Source organism: Phyllobates terribilis, unplaced genomic scaffold (genome assembly GCF_046119375.1).
Source record: "Phyllobates terribilis strain yellow unplaced genomic scaffold, ASM4611937v1 Scaffold_5__5_contigs__length_657084704, whole genome shotgun sequence".
NCBI lineage: Eukaryota > Metazoa > Chordata > Amphibia > Anura > Dendrobatidae > Phyllobates > Phyllobates terribilis.
This window is the reverse complement of record NW_027362765.1, coordinates 633,138,394-633,166,016: the sequence shown is the minus strand read 5'-3', so window position 1 is coordinate 633,166,016 and position 27,623 is coordinate 633,138,394. Positions and strand designations below refer to the sequence as shown.

General features: G+C 42.5%; 1 protein-coding gene across 3 annotated transcripts in view; it reads right to left on the bottom strand.

Moving 5' to 3' along the window:
* Positions 1-236: 236 nt before the first annotated feature.
* UNC93B1 (unc-93 homolog B1, TLR signaling regulator) overlaps positions 237-27,623 on the bottom strand; it is a 51,207-nt gene continuing 23,820 nt past the window's right edge. For 2 of the 3 annotated variants that reach the window (XM_073686150.1, XM_073686152.1), the window contains 10 exons: positions 21,576-21,720; positions 18,502-18,655; positions 16,765-16,926; positions 16,497-16,626; positions 15,892-15,985; positions 15,684-15,811; positions 15,423-15,605; positions 14,830-15,103; positions 11,375-11,493; positions 237-1,576 (listed from right to left, as the gene is read on the bottom strand). In XM_073686150.1, coding sequence (XP_073542251.1) covers positions 1,265-1,576; positions 11,375-11,493; positions 14,830-15,103; positions 15,423-15,605; positions 15,684-15,811; positions 15,892-15,985; positions 16,497-16,626; positions 16,765-16,926; positions 18,502-18,655; positions 21,576-21,720 — 1,701 coding nt within the window. In that variant the 3' untranslated portion in view covers positions 237-1,264. The remainder of the gene's footprint in view (positions 1,577-11,374; positions 11,494-14,829; positions 15,104-15,422; positions 15,606-15,683; positions 15,812-15,891; positions 15,986-16,496; positions 16,627-16,764; positions 16,927-18,501; positions 18,656-21,575; positions 21,721-27,623) is intronic. The other variant, XM_073686151.1, reaches the window with a different exon arrangement.

The window sequence follows — 27,623 nt, the reverse complement described above, 5'->3', positions numbered from 1 at the left end:
ACGTCGCATGAATCTGTGTGAATAATGTCCACTTTTTCACTGATTTCCATAGAAGTGCTGCTTCCAATCTATTTTTTTCTATATGTGGAGGCTTCTTTGCTGGTTGATTGCGAAAGTATTGTATCCACAATATTAGGACTGTTGCTTTATATATCATATAGAGAGAAAAATTAGTGATCACACGGCTGCTTAATAGGCAGTTAGAAACATGGAGAAAAAAAAGGAAAGGCTGAGCATCCAGAAAATAAAATCCTCAGTTTTATTCCTACATGTTAAAAACATATCCAGCATGGTTCCACCAAAACAGTAGACAGCATAGTTTCAGGCACAACTAACCCTTAGTCAGAAAATGCAAAGTATAGCATTTCAACTAGCCCTTGGTAATATATATATATATATATATATATATATATATATATATATATATATATATATATATATATATATACACACACACACATACATACACAGTACAGACCAAAAGTTTGGACACACCTTCTCATTTAAAGATTTTTCTGTATTTTCATGACTATGAAAATTGTACATTCACACTGAAGGCATCAAAACTATGAATTAACACATGTGGAATTATATACTTAACAAAAAAGTGTGAAACAACTGAAAATATGTCTTATATTCTAGGTTCTTCAAAGTAGCCACCTTTTGCTTTGATGACTGCTTTGCACAAATTTGTACCTATAACCAAAAGGTAAACCGTCTATTCCTGACGTATATTCCAACCACATAAGATTACATGGCCCTTCAATACATATAACCCACTCACGAAAACAGTACTTTTCAAGATTTATGAACACTCATCACAATCACTATATCAGTCAAGCCATACAATGTAGGATAAGGCATAGCATACAAGATAAAGCGTAGACAGCTTGACTTAAATAACAGTGTCTCCACGTCCTTGACTGGATACAACTAGTTAGCATATGGTGCCAATGGACAACTCATTTACTACCATTTGAAACATGAAAATGAGCTGCTAAGGACACCTTTTGAAGACTGCAGAAGCAGAAGTATCAGTTCCTGATAGCTTTTTGAAGGGCAGAAAAAAAAACAGACAGGTTCCCTTTAAATTAAAATAAAAATGAATGGGTTAGTCACTAAACACACTGAGTTCATGATTATTCTTAAAACCAGTACTGTAAAGGCCACAATCTGAGAAACATGGAAGCTTATAAGAAATTAGGGATGCGCTAAATTGCTGGAAAGGTCAATAGTATACACTATCTGCCCATGTTGGCGTACATCAGTCCTCTACAGCTTGCTCATAAAAGCTCGTTCTCTTGCGTGTTCTCTGACTGTGCGGTGGCTCATCTCTGCAGTCCTCCTCTTCACTAGCTGATATTTCATCCTTGTCCATTTCACAGTCATTTCCCTCGTCTTCAGTTCCAGACTCATCAGAATTCTCTTCTTCCAGGTAACGGTAGCCTTTAACTTTGTGACGTGGGGAAGGTATCTTGGGAATTCGTGGTTGCACCCTGAGTTTAATCTTATGCTCCATCCATAGATATGAGAGGACAGATATCAAGGCGGAGGCCAGCACTAATCCCAGTTTGGCCTAGAAAAACAAAGGATCACACTTTTCACTGGTTATTCATGCTATTTTCTCTCTGAATAGTTGTTAAACATAAGGAAAAATACTCCCTACAGAAAAAAAGGGCGAGTACAATTTTATCACAATTACTGAAAGCTTCATTCTCTGATAAGGATGGGGCTACATGTGATAACATGCCAGTGCGTTTCAGGTAGTATGGCATCTGTAAAGCATCTGAAATAGCGTGTGTGAGAGCTTGTGAATGTTACGCTCGTGCCCGGACTGACTGGCGTGAGCGTGATTAGTGATCCCACTGTACCATGAACCGAGGAGTGCCTGGAGGGGCGTAACTAAGTATCAACCCAGTCTGACCCAGGTCGTACGGTGGCTCAGTCGACTCCGTGAACCAGGGAGGAACCGAGCAGAGGGACCAGGTGCTACTCCAGGTCATGCCCCGGTCACAGTTGTTGATCCACACCGGGGAATGCAGGAACAGGCAGGTTAGCTGGTATGCAGACAAGTGGGTACTGGCAGGCATGGCTGGTATGACGGCAGGTGGGTACTTAGCAGGCACGGCTGGTATGTAGGCAGGTGGGTACTGGCAGGCGCGGCGGGTATGCAGACAGCAGAGGGACCAGGTGCTACTCCAGGTCAGACCCCGGTCACAGCTGTTGACCCACACCGGGGAATGCAGGAACAGGCAGGTTAGCTGGTATGCAGACAGGTGGGTACTGGCAGGCATGGCTGGTATGACGGCATGTGGGTACTTAGCAGGCACGGCTGGTATGTAGGCAGGTGGGTACTGGCAGGCGCAGCTGGTATGCAGACAGGCGGGTGCTGACAGGCAAGAACGCAGGCTGGATAGGGACCAGTACAGACTGGGATACAGGAACAGAGCCGCAGGTGCGGTGGACTAGCAGAGCAAAACCGCAGGAGCGGTGAACAAGCAGAGCGGAGCAAAACCACAGGTGCGGTGAACAAACAGAGCGGAGCAAAACCGCAGGTGCGGTAAACAAGCAGAGGGGAGGAAAACCGCAGGTGCGGTGAACAAGAGTGGAGCAAAACCGCAGGTGCGGTGAGCAAGCAAAGCGGAGCAAAACCGCAGGTGCGGTGAACAAGCAGAGCGGAGCAAAACCGCAGGTGCGGAGAACAAGCAGAGCCGAGCAAAACCGCAGGAGCGGTGAACAAGCTGAGCGGTGAAGAAGCAGAGCGGAGCAAAACCGCAGGTGCGGTGAGCAAGCAGAGCAGAGCAAAACCGCAGGTGCGGTGAACAAGCAGAGCGGAGCAAAACCGCAGGTGTGGTGAACAAGCAGAGCGGAGCAAAACCGCAGGTGCGGTGAACAAGCAGAGCGGAGCAAAACCGCAGGTGCGGAGAACAAGCAGAGCGGAGCAAAACCGCAGGAGCGGTGAACAAGCAGAGCGGAGCAAAACCGCAGGTGGGGTGAGCAAGCAGAGCAGAGCAAAACCGCAGGTGCAGTGAACAAGCAGAGTGGAGCAAAACCACAGGTGTGGTGAACAAGCAGTGCGGAGCAGAACCGCAGGTGTGGTAAACAAGCGAAGAAGAGCGGAACCGCCGGAGCGGTGAACAAGTAGAGCAGAACAGAACCGCAGGTGCGGTAAACAAGCGGAACAGAGCGGAACCGCCGGAGCAGTGAACAAGCAGAGAAGAACATAACCGCAGGTGCGGTAAATAAGCGGAGCAGAGCGGAACCGCCGGAGTGGTGAACAAGCAGAGCAGAAGGTGAGGGCAGACAGGACAGGGCTCTGTTCACATGGAACAGACTGGAAAATACAGGAAGATGGATAGAACACAGGAGGTAGATACGGAGGCAGGGAAAGGGGAAAAGCAGAACCAGATACACACAAGGTACTTACAATGAAGTAGCGAGTGGACACAAAACTCACAAACAGAAGTACAGAGAAAACGAGCTGGAGTTAGGTGCAGGTTCAGACACTGCAGGCAAAGGGAAGGTACGGACATAGAGAGAAACAAGTAACGGGTTAGGACACTGTTCAGACAGGAACTGAACCGGGAACAAGATACAGGAACGAGCCTGGGAACTCAGCCCCCAGGGTGGCGGAAACAGACTAGAAGTCAGAGATACAGGTAGTGCCCTGGGTACTCGGCCCCCAGGGTGGCGAAAACAGACTAGAAGTCACAGGTACAGGAAAAGGCCCGGGGTACTCAGCCCCCAGGGTGGAAGACAGACTAGAGTCAGGACAGGATCTGGCACCTCAGTTGCAAAAGACAAACTGAGTGAAAGTGTTGCTCAGGCACCTCCTACTGGGTGGAGGGGGTTTAAGTATCCAGTGACTCACAGCAATAGGCTGGGGACGCATTAGGACTGTGCACACAGTAGCTATAAGAACAAGCAGAAAGCTGCGCCGACGCCCTAAGCAATCAGACAAGAGACATGGACACAGCAGGTAATGGAGCAAAGAGTGCAGCATGGACTGACAGGTAAGATTGCGGTATTGCATGTTGGGAGGTGGTGCACCATGCAAGCACGCCGCCAGGGATGTTACAGTGAGTGATTTGCTCTGTGTGATTTGGCTTCAGTGTGTGATTTGTGATTCAGTGACTTTGGATTCAGGGAGTTTAGAAAGGAGGGACTTGCACTAATTGTTGATATTTACTTGCTATATTCCTATCTTGCGCAATCCCCATTAGTAATATGTGCTCCAGTGTGCATCTTGTTGCGTGTATGCAGTCCTTGACAAGCCGATTGAGGGTGCATACTGCTGTGCGATATGTGTGCACATTGTACATTTGGAATCCCAGATACTGGATCTAAGTGAACAGCTGGCAACACTGAGATCCATCGGCAATATGGAAAGGAGTTTGCTGCTCACTGAGCAGGTGCTCGCTGGGGTAGATGTAGGGAGGACGGTAGCATGGAGCTTCAGGGCAATGAGACATCTAGCTGGGTGACAGAAGGCGGAGTAGAGGGAAGAGTGTCATGCAAGCTAGTCCTGATCTGGCACACGCCAACAAGTTTGCTAAGTTGACAGCCGAGGGGGGTGTAGTACAGGGGGTAGCACTGCTGCAGCAAGGCATGTACTCTGAAAGCCGGGGGAGTGTCTGGTCTAGTAAGGATGAGAATAGGAGCGCAGGGGAGGCCAGACAGGTGTTAGCAGGGCTGCCACCAGGAATTTCAGGGCCCCATACTGGCCAAATTTTCGGGCCCCCTTGAGACTCCGCCCAGGCTCCACCCCAGCTCTGCCTCCATCCCTCGAACCTTCTACAGTCCCAAAGCCCACTCTTGGAAAACTCCACTTCTGTACCACGTCCTCCTCACCAATCACACACTACCAGTTCCACTTCGGACTATAAGACTCACTTTTTTCCTCCAAAATTTTGGAGGAATGTGGGGGGTGCGTCTTATAGTCCAATATATATATACAGTGCCTACAAGTAGTATTCAACCCCCTGCAGATTTAGCTGGTTTGATAAGATGCAAATAAGTTAGAGCCTTCAAACTGCAAACGAGAGTAGGTTTTATGAACAGAAGCATAAATCTTACAAACCAAAAAGTTATGTTGCTCAGTTGAATTTTATTAAATTTTAAACATAAAAGTGTGGGTCAATTATTATACAACCCCTATGTTTAATATTTTGTGGAATAACCCTTGTTTGCAATTACAGCTAATAATCGTCTTTTATAAGACCTGATCAGGCCGGCACAGGTCTGTGGAGTTATCTTGGCCCACTCCTCCATGCAGATCTTCTCCAAGTTATCTAGGTTCTTTGGGTGTCTCATGTGGACTTTATTCTTGAGCTCCTTCCACAAGTTTTCAATTGGGTTAAGGTCAGGAGACTGACTAGGCCACTCCAACACCTTGACTTTTTCCCTATTGAACCAGGCCTTGGTTTTCTTGGCTGTGTCCTTTGGGTCGTTGTCTTGTTGGAAGATGAAATTACGACCCATCTTAAGATCCTTGATGGAGGAGCGGAGGTTCTTGGCCAAAATCTCCAGGTAGGCCGTGCTATCCATCTTGCCATGGATGCGGACCAGATGGCCAGGCCAGACCACTGAAACCAATGTCCCCACTGCCATGAGATCTTCCCAGAGCTCCTTCCTTGTTGTCCTTGGGTTACCCTGGACTCTTCGGACAAGCCTGGCCTCGGCACGGGAGGACACTTTCAAAGGCTGTCCTGGCCGTGGAAGGCTAACAGTAGTTCCATAAGCCTTCCACTTACGGATGATGCTCCCAACAGTGGAGACAGGTAGGCCCAACTCCTTGGAAAGGGTTTTGTACCCCTTGCCAGCCTTGTGACCCTCCACGATCTTGTCTCTGATGGCCTTGGAATGCTCCTTTGTCTTTCCCATGTTGACCATGTCTGAGTGTTGTTCACAAGTTTGGGGAGGGTCTTAAATAGTCAGAAAAGGCTGGCAAAAGAGATCTTTAATCCACACATGTGAAGCTCATTATTCTTGGTGCCTGAACTACTTCTTAATACTTTAGGGGGACCAAACAGAATTCTTGTGGTTTGAGGGGTTGAATAATAAATGACACTCTGAATTAACTTTTTACGCTTTAAAAAAAAAAAAAAAAAAAAAATTTGCTGCAGTGCATTTCCCACTTCCAGGCTGATCTACAGTACAAATGTCACAATGCCAAGTTAATTCCGCATGTGTCAACCAGCTAAATCTGCAAGGGGTTGAATACTACTTGTAGGCACTGTATATATATATATATATATATATATATATATATATACACTGTACAGACCAAAAGTTTGGACAAACCTTCTCATTTAAAGATTTTTCTGTATTTTCATGATTATGAAAATTGTACATTCACACTGCAGGCATCAAAACTATGAATTAACACATGTGGAATTATATACTTAACAAAAGAGTGTGAAACAACTGAAAATATGTCTCGGGGTGTAATAGGAGACCCTGAGATAGAAGGGACGGGATTTCTGGAAGTACACACGGCGTCTTTATCGTCAGCCGACAAAGCCAGGTGAACCATGTTCTCCTGGGCCAAAAATGTGCAATTAGAATTACCTCGGCTTGGTCTGTTCGTATTTTCCTGAGAACTGCTGGGATCAAGTGTATTGGGGGAAAGGCATAGACTAGATCTCTTGACCACTTGTGGAGAAGGGCCTCTACTCCGACGGAACGGTCTTTTGGATTTAGGGAAAATAATTTTTTAGTTTTCCTGTTTAATTTGCTTGCGAACAAGTCTATCTTGGGATCCCCGCTGCGATTGACTATCTTTTGGAAAATTTCTGAGTTTAGGGACCACTCGTCCTGGGCTACTCTCTGGCGGCTGACGTAATCTGCCTCGGTATTTTCTATCACTTTCAGATAAGGGTTCTTGGTTTTACTTGAGATTTTTTTAGATTTATTAGCCATCCCAAGGAGGCTAAAATTTCTGTCACTTGCGTTACTGCTAGTTTGCATTTGGTCTCTGACTCCCCCACGATGAGAATAGCACATTGGTTTCCTTTATGTGCGCTGACATTTCTGCCACTATTTTTGTAAATACCCTTGGGGCCATAGATAGACCAAAAGGTAGGAACTGGAACTGCGAGTGCGTTAAATGTTCCCTGATGTTGACTGCTACCCTTAGGTATTTTTGGTGAATTTGAAAGATGGGCACATGGTAATCGGCATCTTTGAAGTCTATAGTGGCCATGAAACATCCAGGAAATAATAGCTTTATCATTGACTCGATAGTTTCCATCCTGAATCGCTTGGGTACTAAAAATTTGTTCAGACCTTTTAGGTTTATGATAGTCATGAATGACTGGTCTGGCTTTTTTTCTTAGGAATAGGGGACTGTAGAAACCCTCTTTTTCCTCCCCTTTTGGAACATAACCTAATGCTGCCTTCTGAATTAGAGACAGAACCTCTTCTTCTAAGGCGTTTTGACCTAACCCCGAATGTTGATTTTTGGTGACAATATATGTGTTTGGGGGGGAAGGAGAGAAATTCTAACTTCAACCTGTCCCGAATGGTGTCTAGTTTCCAGGAGCATAGGGAAATTTTTTCCCAGGCGGGGAAGAACTGATTTAACCTTCCACCTACCTGGGGCCTGGCGTCATTGCCTCCCTGAATTTTTTGGAAACCCGGACAAAAAACTATCCCCCTGGGAGGTTTTCCCTTTATTCTTGGGTTCTTTCTATTTTGTGTCTTTATGTTTTGCGGCCCCTTTCCTGAAAGGACGGAATGGTCTCTTAAAACTTTGGCGTGTTAGTCTGGGGAAAATCTTTCTTAGAGTCTGCGTCTTCATCCAGTATTTCATCAAGTGATGAACCAAAAAGATATTCTCCTTTAAAGGGGATACCGCAAAGCCTGGATTTGGAGTTAAAGTCCCTTCTCCAGTTTTTTAGACAGAGGGCTCTTCTGGTTGAATTAGACAGGGCACAGGCTCGTGCTATCAGATGGACAGCGTCTGGTGAAGCATCAACAAGGAGGTCTGCAGCTTTCGCTATATTTTGGCAGGCATGCTAGTAGTTGATCCTTAGGGAATTTGTTCCTGATTTGTTCTTGCAACTGCCCCAACCATACACTTAAAGGGGTTTTCCCACAAACAAAAACTGATTTTAATCAATAGATCTTGGAATGATAATAAGTTCCACAATTGAATGTATTTAAATAAATTGTTCCTGTGCTGAGATAATCTTATAAATGTGCCCCTGCTGTGTGCTGTGTAATGGCTGTGTCTGACCGTGCAGGTACACGGTCTGATCATACCACAGCTCCTGGACCCTGGAGGAAGCAAAAGAGTATACAGATATTACAGAACAGGGCTGATTCTTTATTTGAGGTAAAACATGGTTTAAAAACATGCAGTGAAATGTTTTACCTCACAGAAAGAATCAGCTGTGATCCTGTGCTGCAATGTCTGTATCCTCTTTTGTATCCAGGAGCTGTGGTATGATCAGACCATGTTCCGTACATGGTCAGACACAGCCATTACACAGTACACAGCAGGAGCACATTTATAAGATTATCTCAGCACAGGAACATTTTATTTAAACACATCCAATTGTGGAACTTATTATTATTCGAAGATCTATTAATTAAAATTAACTTTAGTTCGTGGGAAAACCCCTTTAAGGATCTTGCCGTACAAGTGGCCGCTATATTTGGTTGGAATGCTGTGGCCCTGGATTCCCAGGTTTTTTTTTTCAAAAAACTCTCTACTTTCCTATTGAGAGGGTCTTTTAAAAGTCCCGCATCGTCAAATGGAAGAGCTGAGTTGCGGGATACTTTGCATACTGCTACATCAACTTTAAGTGTTTTATCTCAAAATTCCGAGTCCTCTGGTTTAAAGGGGTATTTCCTCTTTATTAATATTCTATTCCCTTTTGATTAACTGGGCTATGGTTTTATGAACCGGGAAACATTTACCGTATTTTTCGGACCATAAGACGCACTTTTTCCCCCCCAAATTTGGGAAGAAAATGGGGGGGTGCATCTTATGGTCCAAAAGTAACTTACCCGTGGTGGTGGAGTGGGATCGTGGCAGCAGCAGGCGGCAGCAACAGCAGGCGGCAGTAGCAGCAGGCCGTTGCGGCAGCAGCAGGCGGGGGCAGCAGAAGAGGAGGTGAGGCAGGCCAGTATCTGCCTGGGGGCCGGGCCTTGCCCGGTACCGGTGTCTTGTTGTGAGTGGTGTGAGCGGCTTCCGGTGCGCGCTGCCATCTTTCTGAAGCTGTGATCTACAGGAAAATGACCGCTGGAGCCGGTGCATGCGCTCTGCCACGCCGGTGGCCATTTTACTGTAGATCACAGCTTCAGAAAGATGGCCACGCGTACCGGAAGCTGCTCACGCCACTCTGCCACGCCACTCACATAAAGACACCGGCCCGGTACTAGGCCCCATAATCAGGCCCCCAGCGCCAGTCACCAGGCCCCAAGCCCCCAGCCTCAGGCCACCAGGCCCCCAGCCCACCAGTGCCAGGCCACCAGCCCATCAGTGCCAGGCGCCTAAGCCCTCAGTGCCAGCCACCAGCTCCAAGCCCCCAGCGCCAGCCACCAGGCCTGGCTTCCTGAAGGATCCTGCCTCCTGTGACTCCCGCTTCACCGCCCCTTCAGGTAAGATACCTATTCAGACTATAAGATGGACCCCCATCTTATAAAAAATATTTTTTTCCTATTTTCCACCCCAAAATTTGGAGTGCGTCTTATGGTCCGAAAAATATGGTATGTTTCCTGCTTTCCAATCCCCCGAGCATTTTATCCTGCACGGATCTAGGCTTCTTCACTTCCTCCACTTTCATGGTGGCGCTGACTGCCTTAACTAGCCTGCTAGTATCTTCAGGTGGAAAACATGATGGATCTCCATCGCTGTCAGTAGAGGATGATGATGATGTGGAGTCTGTGTAGTAGCTTCGCAGCTGTCCCTCCTCAATCTCCTCTTCTGAACTGTAGTACTTCCCGCTAGCCTCTTTTGTTGATATGCTGCCTTTTATCCCCTTAAGTGACTTTTTAATTTCCACTTTAATCATGGACCGCATACTATCAATGAGGGAGGGGGGCTCTTCTGACAGGGTCTTCGCAATGTAATCTTTACATAACCGCTTAACGTAAGGTGCCCCTAATCTACACTTGCACAGAACACATTCCTTGTGTTTAGATTTAGTTTGCGCTTTCCTAGGCCTGTCCTAAAAAAAAGAATGCATAGACAGAAAGAGAAGATATTTTAGCAAGGATTTTTTAGGGATTGCCCCTGACTTACCCCACCTGACGCAGGACTACCGAGGTCGGAGGGGCTGCTTCTGTGGGTTCTTCTGGCTGAGTTGCGTCCTCCATCCTGGAACACCTTGCAGCATGGAATGGAGGAAAGGGGGGGGGGGGGCTTTTATTTCATATCCTCCACCCCCAGCTGGAAATAGGAGTGGCCACAGTCTTTTTTCGCCTGGAGAAGCACAAAGCCAATACAGGCTGTGACCCAGATGATGCCCCTGCTCTATCTAGCGATGCACCGCGCCACCGGAAGTGACGTCAGACACCGCGCGAGGTTCTGGGGAAGCACTAGGCTTTGCCCCTGGAATTGACATCATTCATCCTGCCGGCCCAACACAGCTCGATGTCTACCGCACTCCTCTTGATCCGGTGGCCTGTTTTCTGGAGCGGCATCACGGATGCCTCCCACCGCGCTCCTGAAGAGGTCTTTGCTCCGGCGGTTGGCTTCTGGAACTATGCCGCGGACGCCCCCCCACCGTGCTCCTGGAGAGGTCACTGATCCAACAGTCGGCTTCTTGCGCCGCCTCCAGCCCCTTGGAGCAGGTACGTCTTCACTCCCCCGGCAGCACCCAGAGAGCTGTAGGGTCTCCCCAAGGACAGGAAACCACTGAGGTGTGATAGAGGGCTCCGCCTTTTAAAGTTGTAGGGTTTCCTGTCGTTGGGGCGGATCCTCTCTCTATGGTGCTGTCGTGGGGGAATAGGAAAAAAGTACAATAATGTACTATTACAGGTTATGGACACTAGATTCTGTGATGGGTCACTGATCCAGGGAATTTGTCTGATTGCCTTATGTGGAGTCAGGATGGAATTTTTCCTCCAATATGGAGTTATTTGCATCAACTCCAGGGGGTTTTGCCTTCCTCTGGATCAGCATGTTACGTTGTAGGATGAACTTGATAGAATTATGTCTACATTCAACCTTAAAACTATGAAACCTCTAGTCTATGGACTGTGTATGTGCTATAAAACCTTAAATGGTTTCTCCAGCCTTTTAAAATTGAAAGTGGAGATTGCCAACAATCAGATTCACACCCGTCTAATAATGATTGCATATTCTATGATAGCTATAAAACCCTTTTAGAGAATGATCAAATGGATTATACAATTTACTTACCATCATTGGCAGTCCAGACCAGAGATATACAATAAATATAGCAAGTGCTTGGAGCCAGTGATAGATGGTGAAAACAAAATCTTGACGTCCTTTGTCCTCATAAAACATGCCTATTAAAACTGGAGGAAAGAAAACATCCCTAAATAAGCAGCTCAATTATGTGACTAATCCTTCATTGTTGGGCTCGTAGCAAATGGGGTAAATGTTGTTTTCAGCAATGTAAACAACAGTCCAGTTACAGCACTGGAAATATTGTTCTTTAATAGATGCTTAACCAGTTTAGGACCAGGCCATCTACCGTTCCTGACCAGGTTTTCAACTTTTATCATACATGTGATTTAAAGAGCTATACATTTTTTTTTACTGCTTGGATACTCAAATAACTTTTGCATTTTATTTCGGGACAATTTTTGTTATTTTCATAAACTCTATTTTTCTATGTTTTCCAGTGTTGATGGGAAAATAAAAGAAATATGTTGCTGTTTTTGATTTTTTTTTTTATGACCACAAAAGACCACTAAAATATGTTTAATAATGTGTTCCTTTTCTGTAAAAATTATTTATATACAGTAAAGATGAAAAGTTTGGACACACCTCATTTAAAGATTTTTCTGTATTTTCATGACTTTGAAAATTGAACCCAATCGAGATTGTTTGGGGTGCGCTGGACCGCAGAGTGAAGGCAAAAGGGCCAACAAGTGCCAAGCATCTCTGGGAACGCCTTCAAGATTGTTGGAAGACCATTTCCGGTGACTACCTCTTGAAGCTCATCAAGAGAATGCCAAGAGTGTGCAAAGCAGTCATCAAAGCAAAAGGTGGCTACTTTGAAGAACCTAGAATATAAGACATATTTTCAGTTGTTTCACACTTTTTTGGTAAGTATATAATTCCACATGTGTTAATTCATTGTTTTGATGCCTTCAGTGTGAATGTACAATTTTCAAAGTCATGAAAATACAGAAAAATCTTTAAATGAGAAGGTGTGTCCAAACTTTTGGTCTGTACTGTATATATTGAACATATGTTTTTTTTCAGTAGGGAGGGGTGACGATTTAGATTGGTAGTACCTTTTTTTAAAATTTATTTAATATTTACCTACTTTTTATTTATTTTTAAATTAATACATATTTGTGACCCCAATAAAGTCATAAAAGACTTTTTTTTGGGGGGGGGGGCATTTGAACATTTAAATACTTTTTTTTATATGATTTCCCCTGTATGAGGTTGGTGTAATAGCCCTAGTTACAGTGGAAATGCAGCCTTCTGGCTGTACAGCAAAGCTAACTGGGTCTTTTAGGATCTGGCAGCTCCTGCTCCCTCCCCACACACAGCAATCACATGAACACTGGGTCAGGAGGAAGAAGTGTCATTAGTGCTTCCTATTACAGTGTACACAGTGCTTGTTCCTGCCTTCGCTATGTGGAATCTGGCTGTGTCTGACAGCCAGTGCCCTGCTCCCGCAGCTCTATGATCGCATGCAATGATTTACATCTTTGCAAATTAGAGACAGCTTTGTACATATGTATATTACACATAAAATGATTTCTTTAGACAAGTTTACATGTGCTGGATTTTAGGGGCTAATTCCAAACTGAATGTCTGCAACAACTTAAAGGGAACCTGTCACGTCCTAGCTACTATCTACACTGCCCCCATTGCTTTGTTAGTGATGCAATGTGCCTGCGCAGTGAGGCTGTGTGATTACCAGCTTCACTGTGCACGCGCGGGGAATAGAGCGTCATGGTAATCACACAGCCTCACTGCGTAGGCCGCCGGACATGAACAAATCCGCATGCGCCCCACGATAATAGCGCATGCCAGGAGCAATATTCAAATATGTGGGTGGCACCAGCAGTGACTGAATGCAGTGCTGCCCATGACTAAATGTCAGAATCACACCCCTATGACTGAAAATGAGCAGGTAGGACAAAGTATATCAAAGGTTATAAAATCATTATATGAAAAAAGCTTGTTAGTGAGCACATTGCATCACTAACAAAGCAATGGGGGAAGTGCAGATAGTAGCTAGGAAGTAACAGGTTCCCTTTAAATAATAACCTCCACAAAAAAATTTTTCATTACTAAATCTGTCTAAATGTATATGTAATGCAGTGTCAGTATGTTAAAGGGGTTGTCCTGTCTTAAGCTACAAGTTTGCAGTCACTGTATGTGACTGCATACTTGTTAATTCTCACATCGCATGCACTGTACGCTGTGAAGACTCCGGTGTCGGCACTGGGAGAGGCGGGCAGTTGACCGTAAGTATGTGATTTGCATACATGTGGTCACACACTGACTAGATGATACACTAGATGCACTTGCATTGAGCGAGGCCAGATGTGGGAATTCACAAGACTGCAGACTTGCAGCTTAAGACCAGACAATTCCTTTAATATACTCATTGCTCACCATTTTCCCTAGAGTCCAGCATTGGTCCAGGTCCTCTTCTCATTCATGTGAATTCTATTCTTACTTGCTGGATTACACTGGTGTTTATGTGTAACTGGAAGTGGCTTCTACAATGTAAACCTGTTTACCATCAGAATGAGGCTCCATAGACTTACACTGTAAAAGCAACTTTCGGTTAAACACCAGTGTAATCCAGCAAGTCGGAATTTCCCTCATGTGAGTCAGAAGAGGACCTATGCTATGCCCATTACTATACTGCTTTGTAAGAAAAATTATCATTGTGCAGTAATTCAGCATACAGTATGCTTAGTCTTCCTCTTAAAGGGGTTGTCCACTACTCGAACAACCCTTTCTCAAACCCTATGTTTTCCTCCAGTAAAGTAATAACATCTATACTCACCTCTGGTGCTGGTGCCGTTCCAGCGGTGCCAGCATTGGCTCTCTTGGGGCTTTTGTGACATTATGTCACATGATCGCTGAAGCCAACCAGCGCTGGCTTCACCCCTTCCCTGCCCTTCAGGCAAATCAGACATCCAGAGGAAGACAGAGAGCATCCGCAGCTCTAACTTCCTCAGCGTGTAAATTACGTCCATAGGAGAGAAAAGTGAAGCCAGCGCTGATTGTTGTGTCACATAATCCCTGCAGCCAATGTCACGCAAGCCCCGGGAGAGCAAGTTCCGACACTGCTAGACCAGCGCCGGCAGGAGAGGAGTATAGATAGGTGTTATTATTTTACTGGGGAGAAACATAGGGATTGAGAAGGGGTTGTCTATGTAATGGACAACACCTTTAATTCTTGTGGATTTCCAGTGGATTTATTGACTGTAATGAAAGCAGTGAAATCTGCAGAAAAATCCATGTTAGGGGCTGCATTGTTTGTGCACAGGCTTAAAAATGTTTTATATAGCCATAATTTTGATATGTTTCCTTGAAACAATTATCTAAAAACATATCAAAAGAGCAAATGTCCAAGTCGGAAAGAGACACAAAACTATTGAAATTAAGCACCAATACACATCATTTGTTTCTGAGGAGCCAATACTCACTGCTGACACTGGTCTTGTTTAGGGCACTGCCAATACCCCAAAGGACTGCCACCAAATACAGCACAGGACTCTGTGACTGATCCCTTGGGGTTGGACTCCAGAAAAAAAGTCCAATCAGGAGACAGGAATGGAGTAATGGTCCAACCAGCAATGGGATTTGTCTTGGAAGGCGGAGGAAAGAAAGTGCAAGAGAAGAGAAAACGCAGCATGACACCCCATAAGCTGTTAGGAGATATGGAAGATTCTCCAGTCCAAGAGAGCATACCCCATAACCCTGTTTGATAAAGAGAAAAGAGCAATGAGTAAGTGTAAAAAGCATAAATGATCACGTTATGATCTAACTTGATTACTGGCTTTCACTTAAAATCTGCAGAAGACAGTGGAAAAAAATGACATATAGGGATGGCGTCAGGCATGAAAGTGACAGCCGACTGCCCATAGCAATCAATACGATTTTATCTTTTATTATTTTCCATAGCAGATTTGCTAAACAGTCAACAACTAGATATGGTTACATTTATTGTTGTAACTGGCAAAAAGGGCAATCATATAAATGGCATCATCATCATCATGTAACTGGCAGTGTCACTCACCAGAGCAAACCCCGTGCAGGCAAACAGAACCTCGAATCCAGTGTAAAGGAAGTATGGAGCCAAACAACGCAGGCGATAATCTCTGGCATGTTTGAAGGGTAACTGGAATATATTTCCCCAGCCGATACTACGCAGATCGATCTCCTCAGTTGGGCGATAAGCAGAACCACAGAGAATCAGGATCTGAACAAATATGTTAAGTAGAAGCATCATACACATAATTTTCAATTGCTGTTGAGAATAAAGCTTCACCTCTCTTACCAAAATCATAGATGACAGGGCTACCAGCATAAGAGCGCTTTCCATATAGATAAGATTCACACTGGATGGCAGAGAATGGAGCACAGTCAAATTAAATCCTGGAAGAAGTCCAGATTGGATGGATGCACCTGGAAGGAGGGCATGGGGTACATTGCGGGTCGCACTCACTCTAGGACAGGACTCGGAGACAGGGCAGCTGCTCACTTACCGCACTGCTTGACATCACACAGTGTGTGGTTATACCCATATAAGAATTTGCTGAGGAAGAAGTAAACTGGGAACTGGGATAAGATAAAACACAACTGTAAAGAGAAGAGAGACAGATGTAAGCTATAAGAATGACTGAGACAAATCTGTCACCAGCTTTTAGCTACACAACGGAGAGCAGCATGATGCTAGGGTAGAGACCCTGATTCTATCGATGATACTGAGACGCTTACTGCAAAATCATAGGTCTACAGCAGATATAACGATCAGTTCTCTGAATGCTGAGCTCTATAACCAGGCCCACACCACTGATTGGCAGCTCTCTGTGTACACTGAGCATAGAGACAAAACTGCCAACCACTGATGGGGGTGGGGCTATACAGAGCTCATGAATATGGAGGACTACATCTCAGCAGGTTTAGTGGGGTCTCTACTGATCATCTCCTGCTGACAAAACAGTGATTTTACCAAAACGCCAGCAAACAACCCAGTGAGTGACACATCGCTGGAATCAAGGTCTATGCCACTACATTATGCTGCTCTCAGGTTAGATGGCAACATCCTGGTGACAGATTCCCTTTAAAACATACTGTGATGGTCACTTACATGAAAGATAGAGAAGAAAATGCACTGAAATATGATGATATACTTGTGACTGGCTCCCCGTGGCAGCCTGCGCTCTTCTCGCATATTCTCCTCTCTATAATTTGCAAACTCATAATATCTTTGAGCCATCCTGAAATGAGAAGTCCTCACAAGTTTGCATTCTGGGTTTTATGTTGCATTTACCAAATAGTTTAGGTGAAGGTTACCATATAAGAAGGATCAGACTGCTTGTCTGTTTCACTGGCAATGACAGTGAGCAAAGTCTTACCTAGTAATGTAATTGCCTATTGATGCCCAGAATGGGACAATCATGGCTCCAATGACTGTGGCAGAAGGGACAAGGGTGTAGTATTTTTCCCAGTAGTTGGTGGAGACAAACAAAGCATAGATTCCAGACGACAGGAATATCATCCATTTTGTACCAAAATACCTGAAATGTAAAGGTCTGATAAGTCTGACTACACCATGGTACAATATACTAGAACCTTAAAGGTACTGATCTAATAGCATGTACAGGATGTCTCCTGACAATTTTCATGCATTACTTTACAGACTTCCTTTTCCATTTGAATCCAGACTTCTTAGTGTTAATTAGAATCATTTATAAAAATAGAGATCTTTCAAAAAAAAAAAAATTAAGAACGTTCAGATATTTTAAATATTTACATAATTAAAAATCACGTATAAATAACTAAGAAGGCCACCAATGTCTGCTGTAAGTTGATTTGAGACAACTGTTAAAGTGTTAAAGTCTGAACTTAACACATACTTTCCAATATGTCCAGCTGTTTTCCAAAGGCGAGACGGTTCCAGTTTAGATCAAAGATCTACTTTGTGAAATGTATTTTCTTCGTGCAAAACAATGAAAAACTTTGAAACAGAAAAATCACAGGACTGGTAGTGTAATGTACAGGTATGCCATGCTATTGCATCTATTGCTCTGGAGCAAATAAAGGCAACGCAACCGCAAGCATAGCTAGCTTCAAAAATCCCCTCCATGATGCATGTGTGTGATAGTGGTAATATTCCCAGTTGTCTTTCTGAACAATGCATTCCTCATATTGCTTATTTTCTTCTTAATGGTTTGTAGGGTAAGTAGTTATAACCCAAAAATATCTAAGGATATCTAAGGGACAAGTGCAAAAACATTTATTGTCTAAAACTAACATTTTCCAGGAAATCCCCTTTATCAGATAAAAAGACAAAATCTATTTTCGGACAATAAAGGTTTTAAAACTTCACCTTTAGCACATTTTTTGGTATTTTTTTGTTATTATCTACCTATTCTACAAACCATTTGGACTTCTAGTCGGGCGTGACGTTCCTTAGGCGATCGTCTACCTAAACCTCTGACGCTGGCCTTTGAATTGACTATACTAGGCTCTTTAATGTTGTGAGGCTCACAACACAAGGTGAGAGTTTCTCAATTATCCAATTTTATGTGGGTGATTGCGTATTACCCTATGTGTTTCTCTATTTCTGCTTCATATCTTATTTTTCTTTTAAATGATTTAATAGCCTATGATAAACAGTATTTGTTATGCAAAAAGAATACCTGAATCTAATGTGTAAGTGAAGTGCAAGTATATTAACTTTTCATTTTTATTCAGGGAACTCTTGTTTTCGAGGGACTCCTCTGAATGTATCACAAGTAGTGATGAGCGAGTATGTTCTGTTAACCCTTTCGGCGAGCATGCTCGGGTGCTTGCCGAGTATCTTCAGTGTGCTCGGGTGTTCTGTTTCAGTCACTCCGTGTGGATGATTGTTTGACTGCTTTAATACATGTGAGGAATGCCTGTTTCTTAGGCATTCCTCACATGTATTAAAGCTGTCAAACAGTCGCAAATCATGCGCACGGAGTGACTGAAACAGAACGCCTGAGCACGCTGAAGATACTCAGCATGCTCGTAAATCTCGAGTAACGAGCATGCTCGCTCATCACTAATCACAAGTGATTACAAATATAATAGCTTGCATTATAGTAAGCTATGCAATACATACTAACCTGATAAGAACAGGAGTATACAGTAGGGCAGCAATTGGGGTGACGTTAATACCCATCAGCATCTTGTTATCAATATCCTGCAATCCCACATTACCGTATTTCACTTCTCTGTAAGTTTCATCATAATGTAAAATCAGCTGCATCTCAAGGAGCCCTGAAATAAAGGGATGGCGACATCATGACTGACTTATGTCAGTATATATCCCTCCTTTTATCTAGAATGCTTTCTTCTTTCCACCATGAAAGAAGTTAATATATTGATCTACCAGAGTGATGTAGATAGCAGACAGTTCAAACATCATGGAAAAACAGGTAAAACTCAATACCATTTTGTTCCAGACAAAAGGCTAAAATCTGATCTGATTCCAATATGCAACAAAGTTGTATTCACAATCCAGTCAATTCTGGAGTCATCATTTTAAAGGGAGGCACAATGCAGCACATTTCTTGTTGCATCATGTGTTGAGAGATGCTGCTGCATGCTGAGTAGGACAATTGCTGCACAACCTCTTTAAATCAATGGCTACCACCTGAATGCTCCTCAAATTTCTCTTCATTATCCACCCTCTTGTCAAATTTATAGTTATTAATTGGAACAATACTTCTTGTTCTCATTAAAACTTCTATGCAATCAAATTATATAAAGATACATCATATGGTGACAGGAGAAGTATAGAACAGACTCAGGGACTGCACCACACTTGGAATTTTGTCTCTGTTCTTCAGTACATTATATGATAAAGTGAATGGTGCTATTCAAAACGACATCTCCTAGTGCAAAATACAAACCATGGTAAGGATATGATGATGCAAAAATAAAAAAAGTTACGGCTCTTGGAAGAAGAGTAGGAAAAAAGAAGCTCAAAAAATTTATAATACAATGTTATGAATGGGGTTAAAGAGATTTTTTTATGCACAGTAAAGATATACCTGTAATGACGCTGTTATACTGTTTGATACTTTTGGTGAAGAAATTTGCTTTGTGGTTCTTCTTTAATCACTACTTGAAATTTTCTGCTAACTAGATTTCAGTGCACAGGGGCCGGACTGTGCACTAGGTCTTTTCCTCTCTGTCTGTGATTCCCGGCCCCTCTGCCTGCCTCCGGTCTGTGAATGACCTGCCTCCTCTGTTTGACATCTCAGCAGTGACCTGTCATTCACAGATTGGAGGCAGGCAGAGGGGCCGGGAATCACAGACAGAGAGGAAAAGACCTAGTGCACAGTCCGGCCCCTGTGCACTGAAATCTAGTTAGCAGACAATTTCAAATGGTGATTAAAGAAGAACAACAAAGTAGATTTCTTCGACAAAGGTAGGACTATAACCAATATTAGGCCACGGCCCCACTATCAGTATTTGGTCAGTATTTTTTCTCAGGAGTGGGAGCCAAAACCAGGAGTGGGTGATAAATGCAGAATTGGTGACTTGTTTCTATTATACCTTTTCTCCGACTGTTCCTCACCTGGTTTTGACTCCCAATCCAGCAAAAAATACTGACCGAATACTGATCAAATACTGAAAGTGGGGCCGTGGTCTTAAAAAGCCATTCAAGTCATGCCTTTACATTACAACATTGTGCTGACAGGTTCCTTTTAAGATCAGAGATTATGCCATTCTATTATATTCTGTTCACACTAATGTCATTTTTAAACATGTCACAAAAATATTTGATGCACCCAATTTTGCTAGACTTCTACACTCCTAAACAATAAGATTGCTACACCAAACAAGGCAAGGTTATGTAATTGGAGGAAGTAGCAGGTGTGGGTAAAGTTCTGTAAATGATCACACTTTCAAGAAACTGTGCCCCAATCTGTGGCATGTGAGAGGGGCATAAAACCGAGATTAAAAGCTATTTTTTTTAATCACATGAAACCTCAGCAATTTGATCAAGTCTTATGGGATGATTGTGTGATGCCTCCTGTTCGTCAATGTGCCAGTTGAGCTGAGAAACCTTGGTATATCACTCCGGAAGATCGCAACTCGCATAAGACAAGATGTCAGCACTCTTCAACATTGTTTCTCCTAGTTGTTGGGAGAACTGGAATGACAGCAAGAGGTGCAGAACCTCTGCACAGATCGATCATCAGATTAGATGAATGGCATTTAGTGATCACTGTCAGTCCTATACTGCAAATGAAATTGGACGTCATTTTCATCAGTCCACAACTTTTAGTTGCAGTCAGATACACAAATGGCACAGTGTGAAAGGGGATATACTGTACAGGTGTCGCTGAGTTTTGATATGATTAGCTACAGGAACTATAAAAAAATGCTAAAAAGTTTTAATAAAAATCTAATTAAAAAAAACTCACCCCCTTTCCCATTAAAAATAAAGACATTAAAAAATAAACAGGTTGGGTATTGCCATGTGCTAAAAAAAATGCAATTTATCACAACATAGGATAATTTAATGCTGCAAAGCAAAAAAGAAAAAAAATAATCAAAAGGTCAGAACAGCCTATTTTAAGTTGCCCCTTTCCTGAAAAATACAACAAAAAGTGATCAAAGCACTGATATCAATATACCGTACATACTGTATATCGGCACACCATGCAAAACACAAGCTCTCACATAGCTCCATAAAAAAAACTATACAATCTAGAAATATTTTACAAATCTGGCATCGCTTAATTGTATTGATCTAAAAAAATCAAGTTTCCAGGTCATTTTACCTCACAATAAATATTGTAAAAAAAAACCCTATGTCGGAATTGCAATTTTTTTTAGCATTTGACGGACATTCAAATTTTTTTCTTGCATTTCAGCACCATTGAAATATAAAATGAATGGTGTCGTTCAAAACTACAATGTGTCCCACAAAAACGGGATACTTAAAAAAAAAACCGTTATGGCTCTTGAAAAAGGTTGAGGAAATAACTAATGGACAAAACAGAAAATCGACATGAAATCAGTCATGAACAGGTTAATACCATGTCTAGTCTCACCCACAATATTTCTCTAACAAGGTGGCATTTTTAAGATAATTTTTTTTTATGGAAGATTTTTTTTTAATGAAGGATTATATAGTAACATTAATGATAAGGATTTGCTTCCTATGGCAAATTCAACGTACCTAGGTAAACACCATATGTCATGGCGACACCCAGACTGGCAGATATAACACTTTTCACGGTCAGGAATCTTTTCCGCCTGTAGTATCTCTGCTCCTCAGCTTCCTCATTAAAATCCGCTTTGTCCCCCAAAAATTCTTCCAACTGCTGAAAAAAGAAGCCAATCTTATTAATATATCCAGCAAGTTCAGTAAGGTAGAACATCATTGTGTTATGACCCAGGATTTGGACAATATACTGTTAGTAGTAGACACACATGGTTTTCTCCACAAGGAGAAATGGTTTAGATATATGCCTCCCATATTCGTTGTCTTAATAGGAGCTGAATGACAATCCTGAGTGACAATCACGCAGACCAAGGTAGATCTAGAGATCCCGTCCGAACTGCATTACATATACAGGTGCATCTCACAAAATTAGAATATCATCAAAAAGTTAATTTATTTCAGTTCTTCAATACAAAAAGTGAAACTCATATACAGTTGTGCTCAAAAGTTTACATACCCCGGCAGAATTTCTGCTTTCTTGGCCCTGTTTCAGAGAATATGAACCTTTTTCTCCACTCATGGTTATTGGTTGGGTGAAGCCATTTATTGTCAAACTACTGTGTTTTCTCTTTTTAAATCTTAATGACAACCAAAAACATCCAAATGACCCTGATAAAAAGTTCACATACCCTGGTGATTTTGGCCTGATAACATGCGCAAAATTTGACACAAATGGGTTTGAATCTCAGGCGTAGATCATCCGCCTTATTTTTGAAGTCCTTCATGTCAGAGCAATTTCGTCTTAGTCCCTTTGGGATACCCTTTTTCCGGGGATATGGGTGGCAACTATCCCATCTCAATAACGAGTTAGTGGAAGTCGCTTTACGATATATGGTTGTATGTAATGGATCTCCTTTTTCAGATTTAAAAATTAAAATATCAAGGAAAGATAGTTTCGTGGGGTTGATTTCCAAAGTGAATTGTAATCCAATGTTATTAAGGTTCAAAAGTCCAATGAAGGGCAGAAAATAATCCTCCGTGCCTCTCCAAAGTATGAAGGCATCATCTATGAATCTAGCCCATAGATCAATAGATCCAACATAGTCCTTGAGTTCCTCAATAAAGACAACGTTATCCTCCCACCAGCTCAGGAACAAGTTAGCATAACTTGGTGCACACGGATTGCCCATGGCTGTGCCCCTGAGCTGGTGGAGGATCTTACCGTCAAATGTAAAAAAATTATTGTTTAGAGTAAAATTAAAGAGATTCAGCACAAACTCATTATGAGTATTGGGGGATCAAATAATATTACCTATACACAGATTAGTTGAAACTATATTGCATATGTAATCCCACCCAAAATGTATGCTCTATAGGACAATGTTAAACTATGATGAAATATTATATATCATGAATGAATGATGAAAATTTAGTATATAATATAATATAGTCCAATAGAACATACATCTTGGGGGGGGATTACATATGCAATATAGTTTCAACTAATCTGTGCATAGGTAATATTATTTGATCCCCCAATACTGTGTTACCATGTTGAGGAAGATTAACATTCTATGACATGTTGTTTGTCATGAATAATAAATAATATATGTGGGCACCATCTCGAAAATAAATACATAGGATATAAAACTCCTTGTTAAACAATATACTTAATATAGGTTGATTTAATAATATCAACATCTATATTGATCTTTTCTCCTGTTATTGAATACACATTTAATTTAAAATCTGATAAACGATTCATGACAAATGCTACATAATATCATTTGCCTAAAATGTCATAAAGCATTCTTATATTTTGTCAATAACTATGCTTAAAAAATTGGGAGTCCAAGATTATTATATCTAACTTTTTTATTTGTGCTAATCGCCATGTTAGCACAATTCTAGTTCCAAATCATGATAATATTTAATAGAGATTGGTCGACCTGCCTTTCAATCTTGATGGGGTGTATAAATATCCGGAGAATGAGGCCGACCCTGCCCTTAGAAAAAGCCGGTATAACAGCGAAACGCGCGTCAGGGACATATGTCCCAAATGTGTGCCAGGTGTTGAATTAAGATCGGATCCCAGCTATGAGACCGCACATGCCTGTATGAGTCATCACAACAGTGTGGCATAATTCGTATACAACAGCCTGAAAGTCTGTAAAGTGGAGCATGCAGATCGCATTATATTCTAGCATGGCCGCCGTGTCAGTGAGACCGCACCTGCAGCGATCTAGCTTCTGCACTTGCACGTGGTCGTATAGGCTGACCGCATATGGAAAGATGCGGCTGGCGTGGTGAAATAATAGTACAATTTAACTAACGAGCGGATCACATCTCACTTCGACGTGTCCACTTAACCAGTGAGACCGCACTGGCAGCCATCTAGGTGCTGTATCTATAGGTGGCCATTACGCTGACCACAGATGAATGGATGCGGCTTGCATGATTAATAGTGCAATCTGCTACTTGAGGGATGTGTGGCTGTAGTATAGTTAAATACTACATTCGTTGACAGTGATTGCTTATGCAAGCCACATATACATTTGAATACATCCAGATTTGGATTGATTTGTGGCATAAACTTTTATATTAACCACTTCGCGCCAGAGCCTGTTTTTGCCTTCGTGACCGGGCCAATTTTTTCAATTCTGACCACTGTCACTTTATGAGGTAATTACTCTGGAACGCTTCAACGGATCCCCCTGATTCTGAGATTGTTTTTTTGTGACATATTGTACTTCATGATAGTGGTAAAATTTCTTTGATATCACTTGCGTTTGATTGTGAAAAAATCAGAAATTTGGCGAAAATTTTGAAAATTTTGCAATTTTCAAACTTTGAATTTTCATGCCCTTTAATCAGAGAGATATATCACACAAAATAGTTAATAAATAACATTGCCCACATGTCTACTTCACATCAGCACAATTTTGGAACCAAAATTTTTTTTAGTTAGGAAGCTATAAGGGTTAAAAGTTGACCAGCGATTTCTCATTTTTACAACAAAATTTACAAAAACATTTTTTTTAGGGACCACATCTTATTTGAAGTGACTTTGAGGAGCCTTTATGACAGAAAATACCCAAAAGTGATACCATTCTAAAAACTGCACCCCTCAAGGTGCTCAAAACCACATTCAAGAAGTTTATTAACCCTTCAGGTGCTTCACAGGAATTTTTGGAATGTGGAAGAAAACAATGAACATTTAACTTTTTTTCACAAAACTGCTACTTTAACCTCAAATTTTTAATTTTCACAAGGGCAGCCAGAAAAAATGGACCCCAAAATGTGTTGTGTAATTTCTCCTGAGCACGCTGATACCCCATATGTGGTGCAAAGCCACTGTTTGGGTGCACGGCATGGCTTGGAAGGTAAGGAGCGCCATTTGACTTTTGGAATGGAAATTTGACTGGAATGGATAGCGGACGCCATGTTGCATTTGGAGAGCCCCAGAGGTGTCTAAACAGAGGAAACCCCCAACAAGTTACCCCATTTTGGAAACTAGACCCCTCAAGGAACTTATCTAGATGTGTGGTGAGCACCTTGAACCCCCAGGGGCTTCACAGAATTTTATAATGTTGAAGTGTGAAAATAAAAAAACACATTTTTAACACAAAACTGCTACTTTAGCCTCAAATTTTTAATTTTCACAAGGGCAGCCAGAAAAAATGGACCCCAAAATGTGTTGTGCAATTTCTCCTGAGCACGCTGATACCCCATATGTGGTGCAAAGCCACTGTTTGGGCGCACGGCATGGCTTGGAAGGTAAGGAGCGCCATTTGACTTTTGGAATGGAAATTTGACTGGAATGGATAGCGGACGCCATGTTGCATTTGGAGAGCCCCTGAGGTGCCTAAACAGAGGAAACCCCCAACAAGTGACCCCATTTTGGAAACTAGACCCCTCAAGGAACTTATCTAGATGTGTGGTGAGCACCTTGAACCCCCAGGGGCTTCACAGAATTTTATAATGTTGAAGTGTGAAAATAAAAAAACACATTTTTAACACAAAACTGCTACTTTAGCCTCAAATTTTTAATTTTCACAAGGGCAGCCAGAAAAAATGGACCCCAAAATGTGTTGTGTAATTTCTCCTGAGCACGCTGATACCCCATATGTGGTGCAAAGCCACTGTTTGGGCGCACGGCATGGCTTGGAAGGTAAGGAGCGCCATTTGACTTTTGGAATGGAAATTTGACTGGAATGGATAGCGGACGCCATGTTGCATTTGGAGAGCCCCTGAGGTGCCTAAACAGAGGAAACCCCCAACAAGTGACCCCATTTTGGAAACTAGACCCCTCAAGGAACTTATCTAGATGTGTGGTGAGCACCTTGAACCCCCAGGGGCTTCACAGAATTTTATAATGTTGAAGTGTGAAAATAAAAAAACACATTTTTAACACAAAACTGCTACTTTAGCCTCAAATTTTTAATTTTCACAAGGGCAGCCAGAAAAAATGGACCCCAAAATGTGTTGTGCAATTTCTCCTGAGCACGCTGATACCCCATATGTGGTGCAAAGCCACTGTTTGGGCGCACGGCATGGCTTGGAAGGTAAGGAGCGCCATTTGACTTTTGGAATGGAAATTTGACTGGAATGGATAGCGGACGCAATGTTGCATTTGGAGAGCCCCTGAGGTGCCTAAACAGAGGAAACCCCCAACAAGTGACCCCATTTTGGAAACTAGACCCCTCAAGGAACTTATCTAGATGTGTGGTGAGCACCTTGAACCCCCAGGGGCTTCACAGAATTTTATAATGTTGAAGTGTGAAAATAAAAAAACACATTTTTAACACAAAACTGCTACTTTAGCCTCAAATTTTTAATTTTCACAAGGGCAGCCAGAAAAAATGGACCCCAGAATGTGTTGTGCAATTTCTCCTGAGCACGCTGATACCCCATATGTGGTGCAAAGCCACTGTTTGGGCGCACGGCATGGCTTGGAAGGTAAGGAGCGCCATTTGACTTTTGGAATGGAAATTTGACTGGAATGGATAGCGGACGCCATGTTGCATTTGGAGAGCCCCTGAGGTGCCTAAACAGAGGAAACCCACAACAAGTGACCGAATTTTACAATCTACTCCTCTGTATAAATTAATCTAGTGGTGGGAAAATAAGTAGATAGGTAAATGGTCACTAAACCCATAGATGAATTCCCACAGAGGTGTCATTTCTATAATGGGGTCACTTCAGGGGGGATTATGCTGTTCTGGCACTTTTCAGAGTACCAGAGCTAAAGAATCCCCCCTGAAGTGACCCCATTTTGGAAATGAAACCCCTCTGGGAATTCATTTATGGGTTTAGTGACCATTTTAACTCAATGGATGATTTCCAGAAACAAGCACGCAATGGAAGGTTTAGATTCTGGAGAACCCCCCCTGGAAATTAAGTGAGCTCTACTCGAATGTGTCATTCACTAAATGAACCAAATGTTTGAATGACAAATTGGGATACATTTTTACAGTTTAAAAACGTGGTTCTGTGTGGAAGATTTTAAAGCAGTCAGTGACGCATAAGGCTGGCAATGATGGGCATTGTGGGCAATAGTAGCGGGTATCACGCCTCATTCCTCTCTTAGTACATACACGACATCTTTTCTGGGGGTTCCTTCTTGTTTCCGTTGCTGGAATAAGTGCAATAAAATGTCGCTCAGTGAGTCTTTTCACATCCTCAGATTCTAATGGATGAGCGGGGCTAACACTTTGAAAGACAAGATTTTCAATTACCTTTTCTTGATAATCAAGAAAAGGATCTGAATTTCCTGTTTTTTTGTACAACACAAAAGAATTGTATGTGGCCACCTGAAACAAATAAATAACCAACTTTTTATACCAGGTATAGGACTTTCTTGATACCTGGTATGGCTGTAGAACCTGGTCTGCAAGGTCCACACCCCCCATGTGTTTGTTGTAGTCAATGACTGACACAGGTTTTTGCTTCGGAGTGGTGGATCCTAGTTCTACAGTGGCCCTTGTGGCATCTGTGTGGATCGAGCTGAGGACAAAAATATCCCTCTTATCCCTATATTTCAGGGCAAGCAGCTCGCCGTTG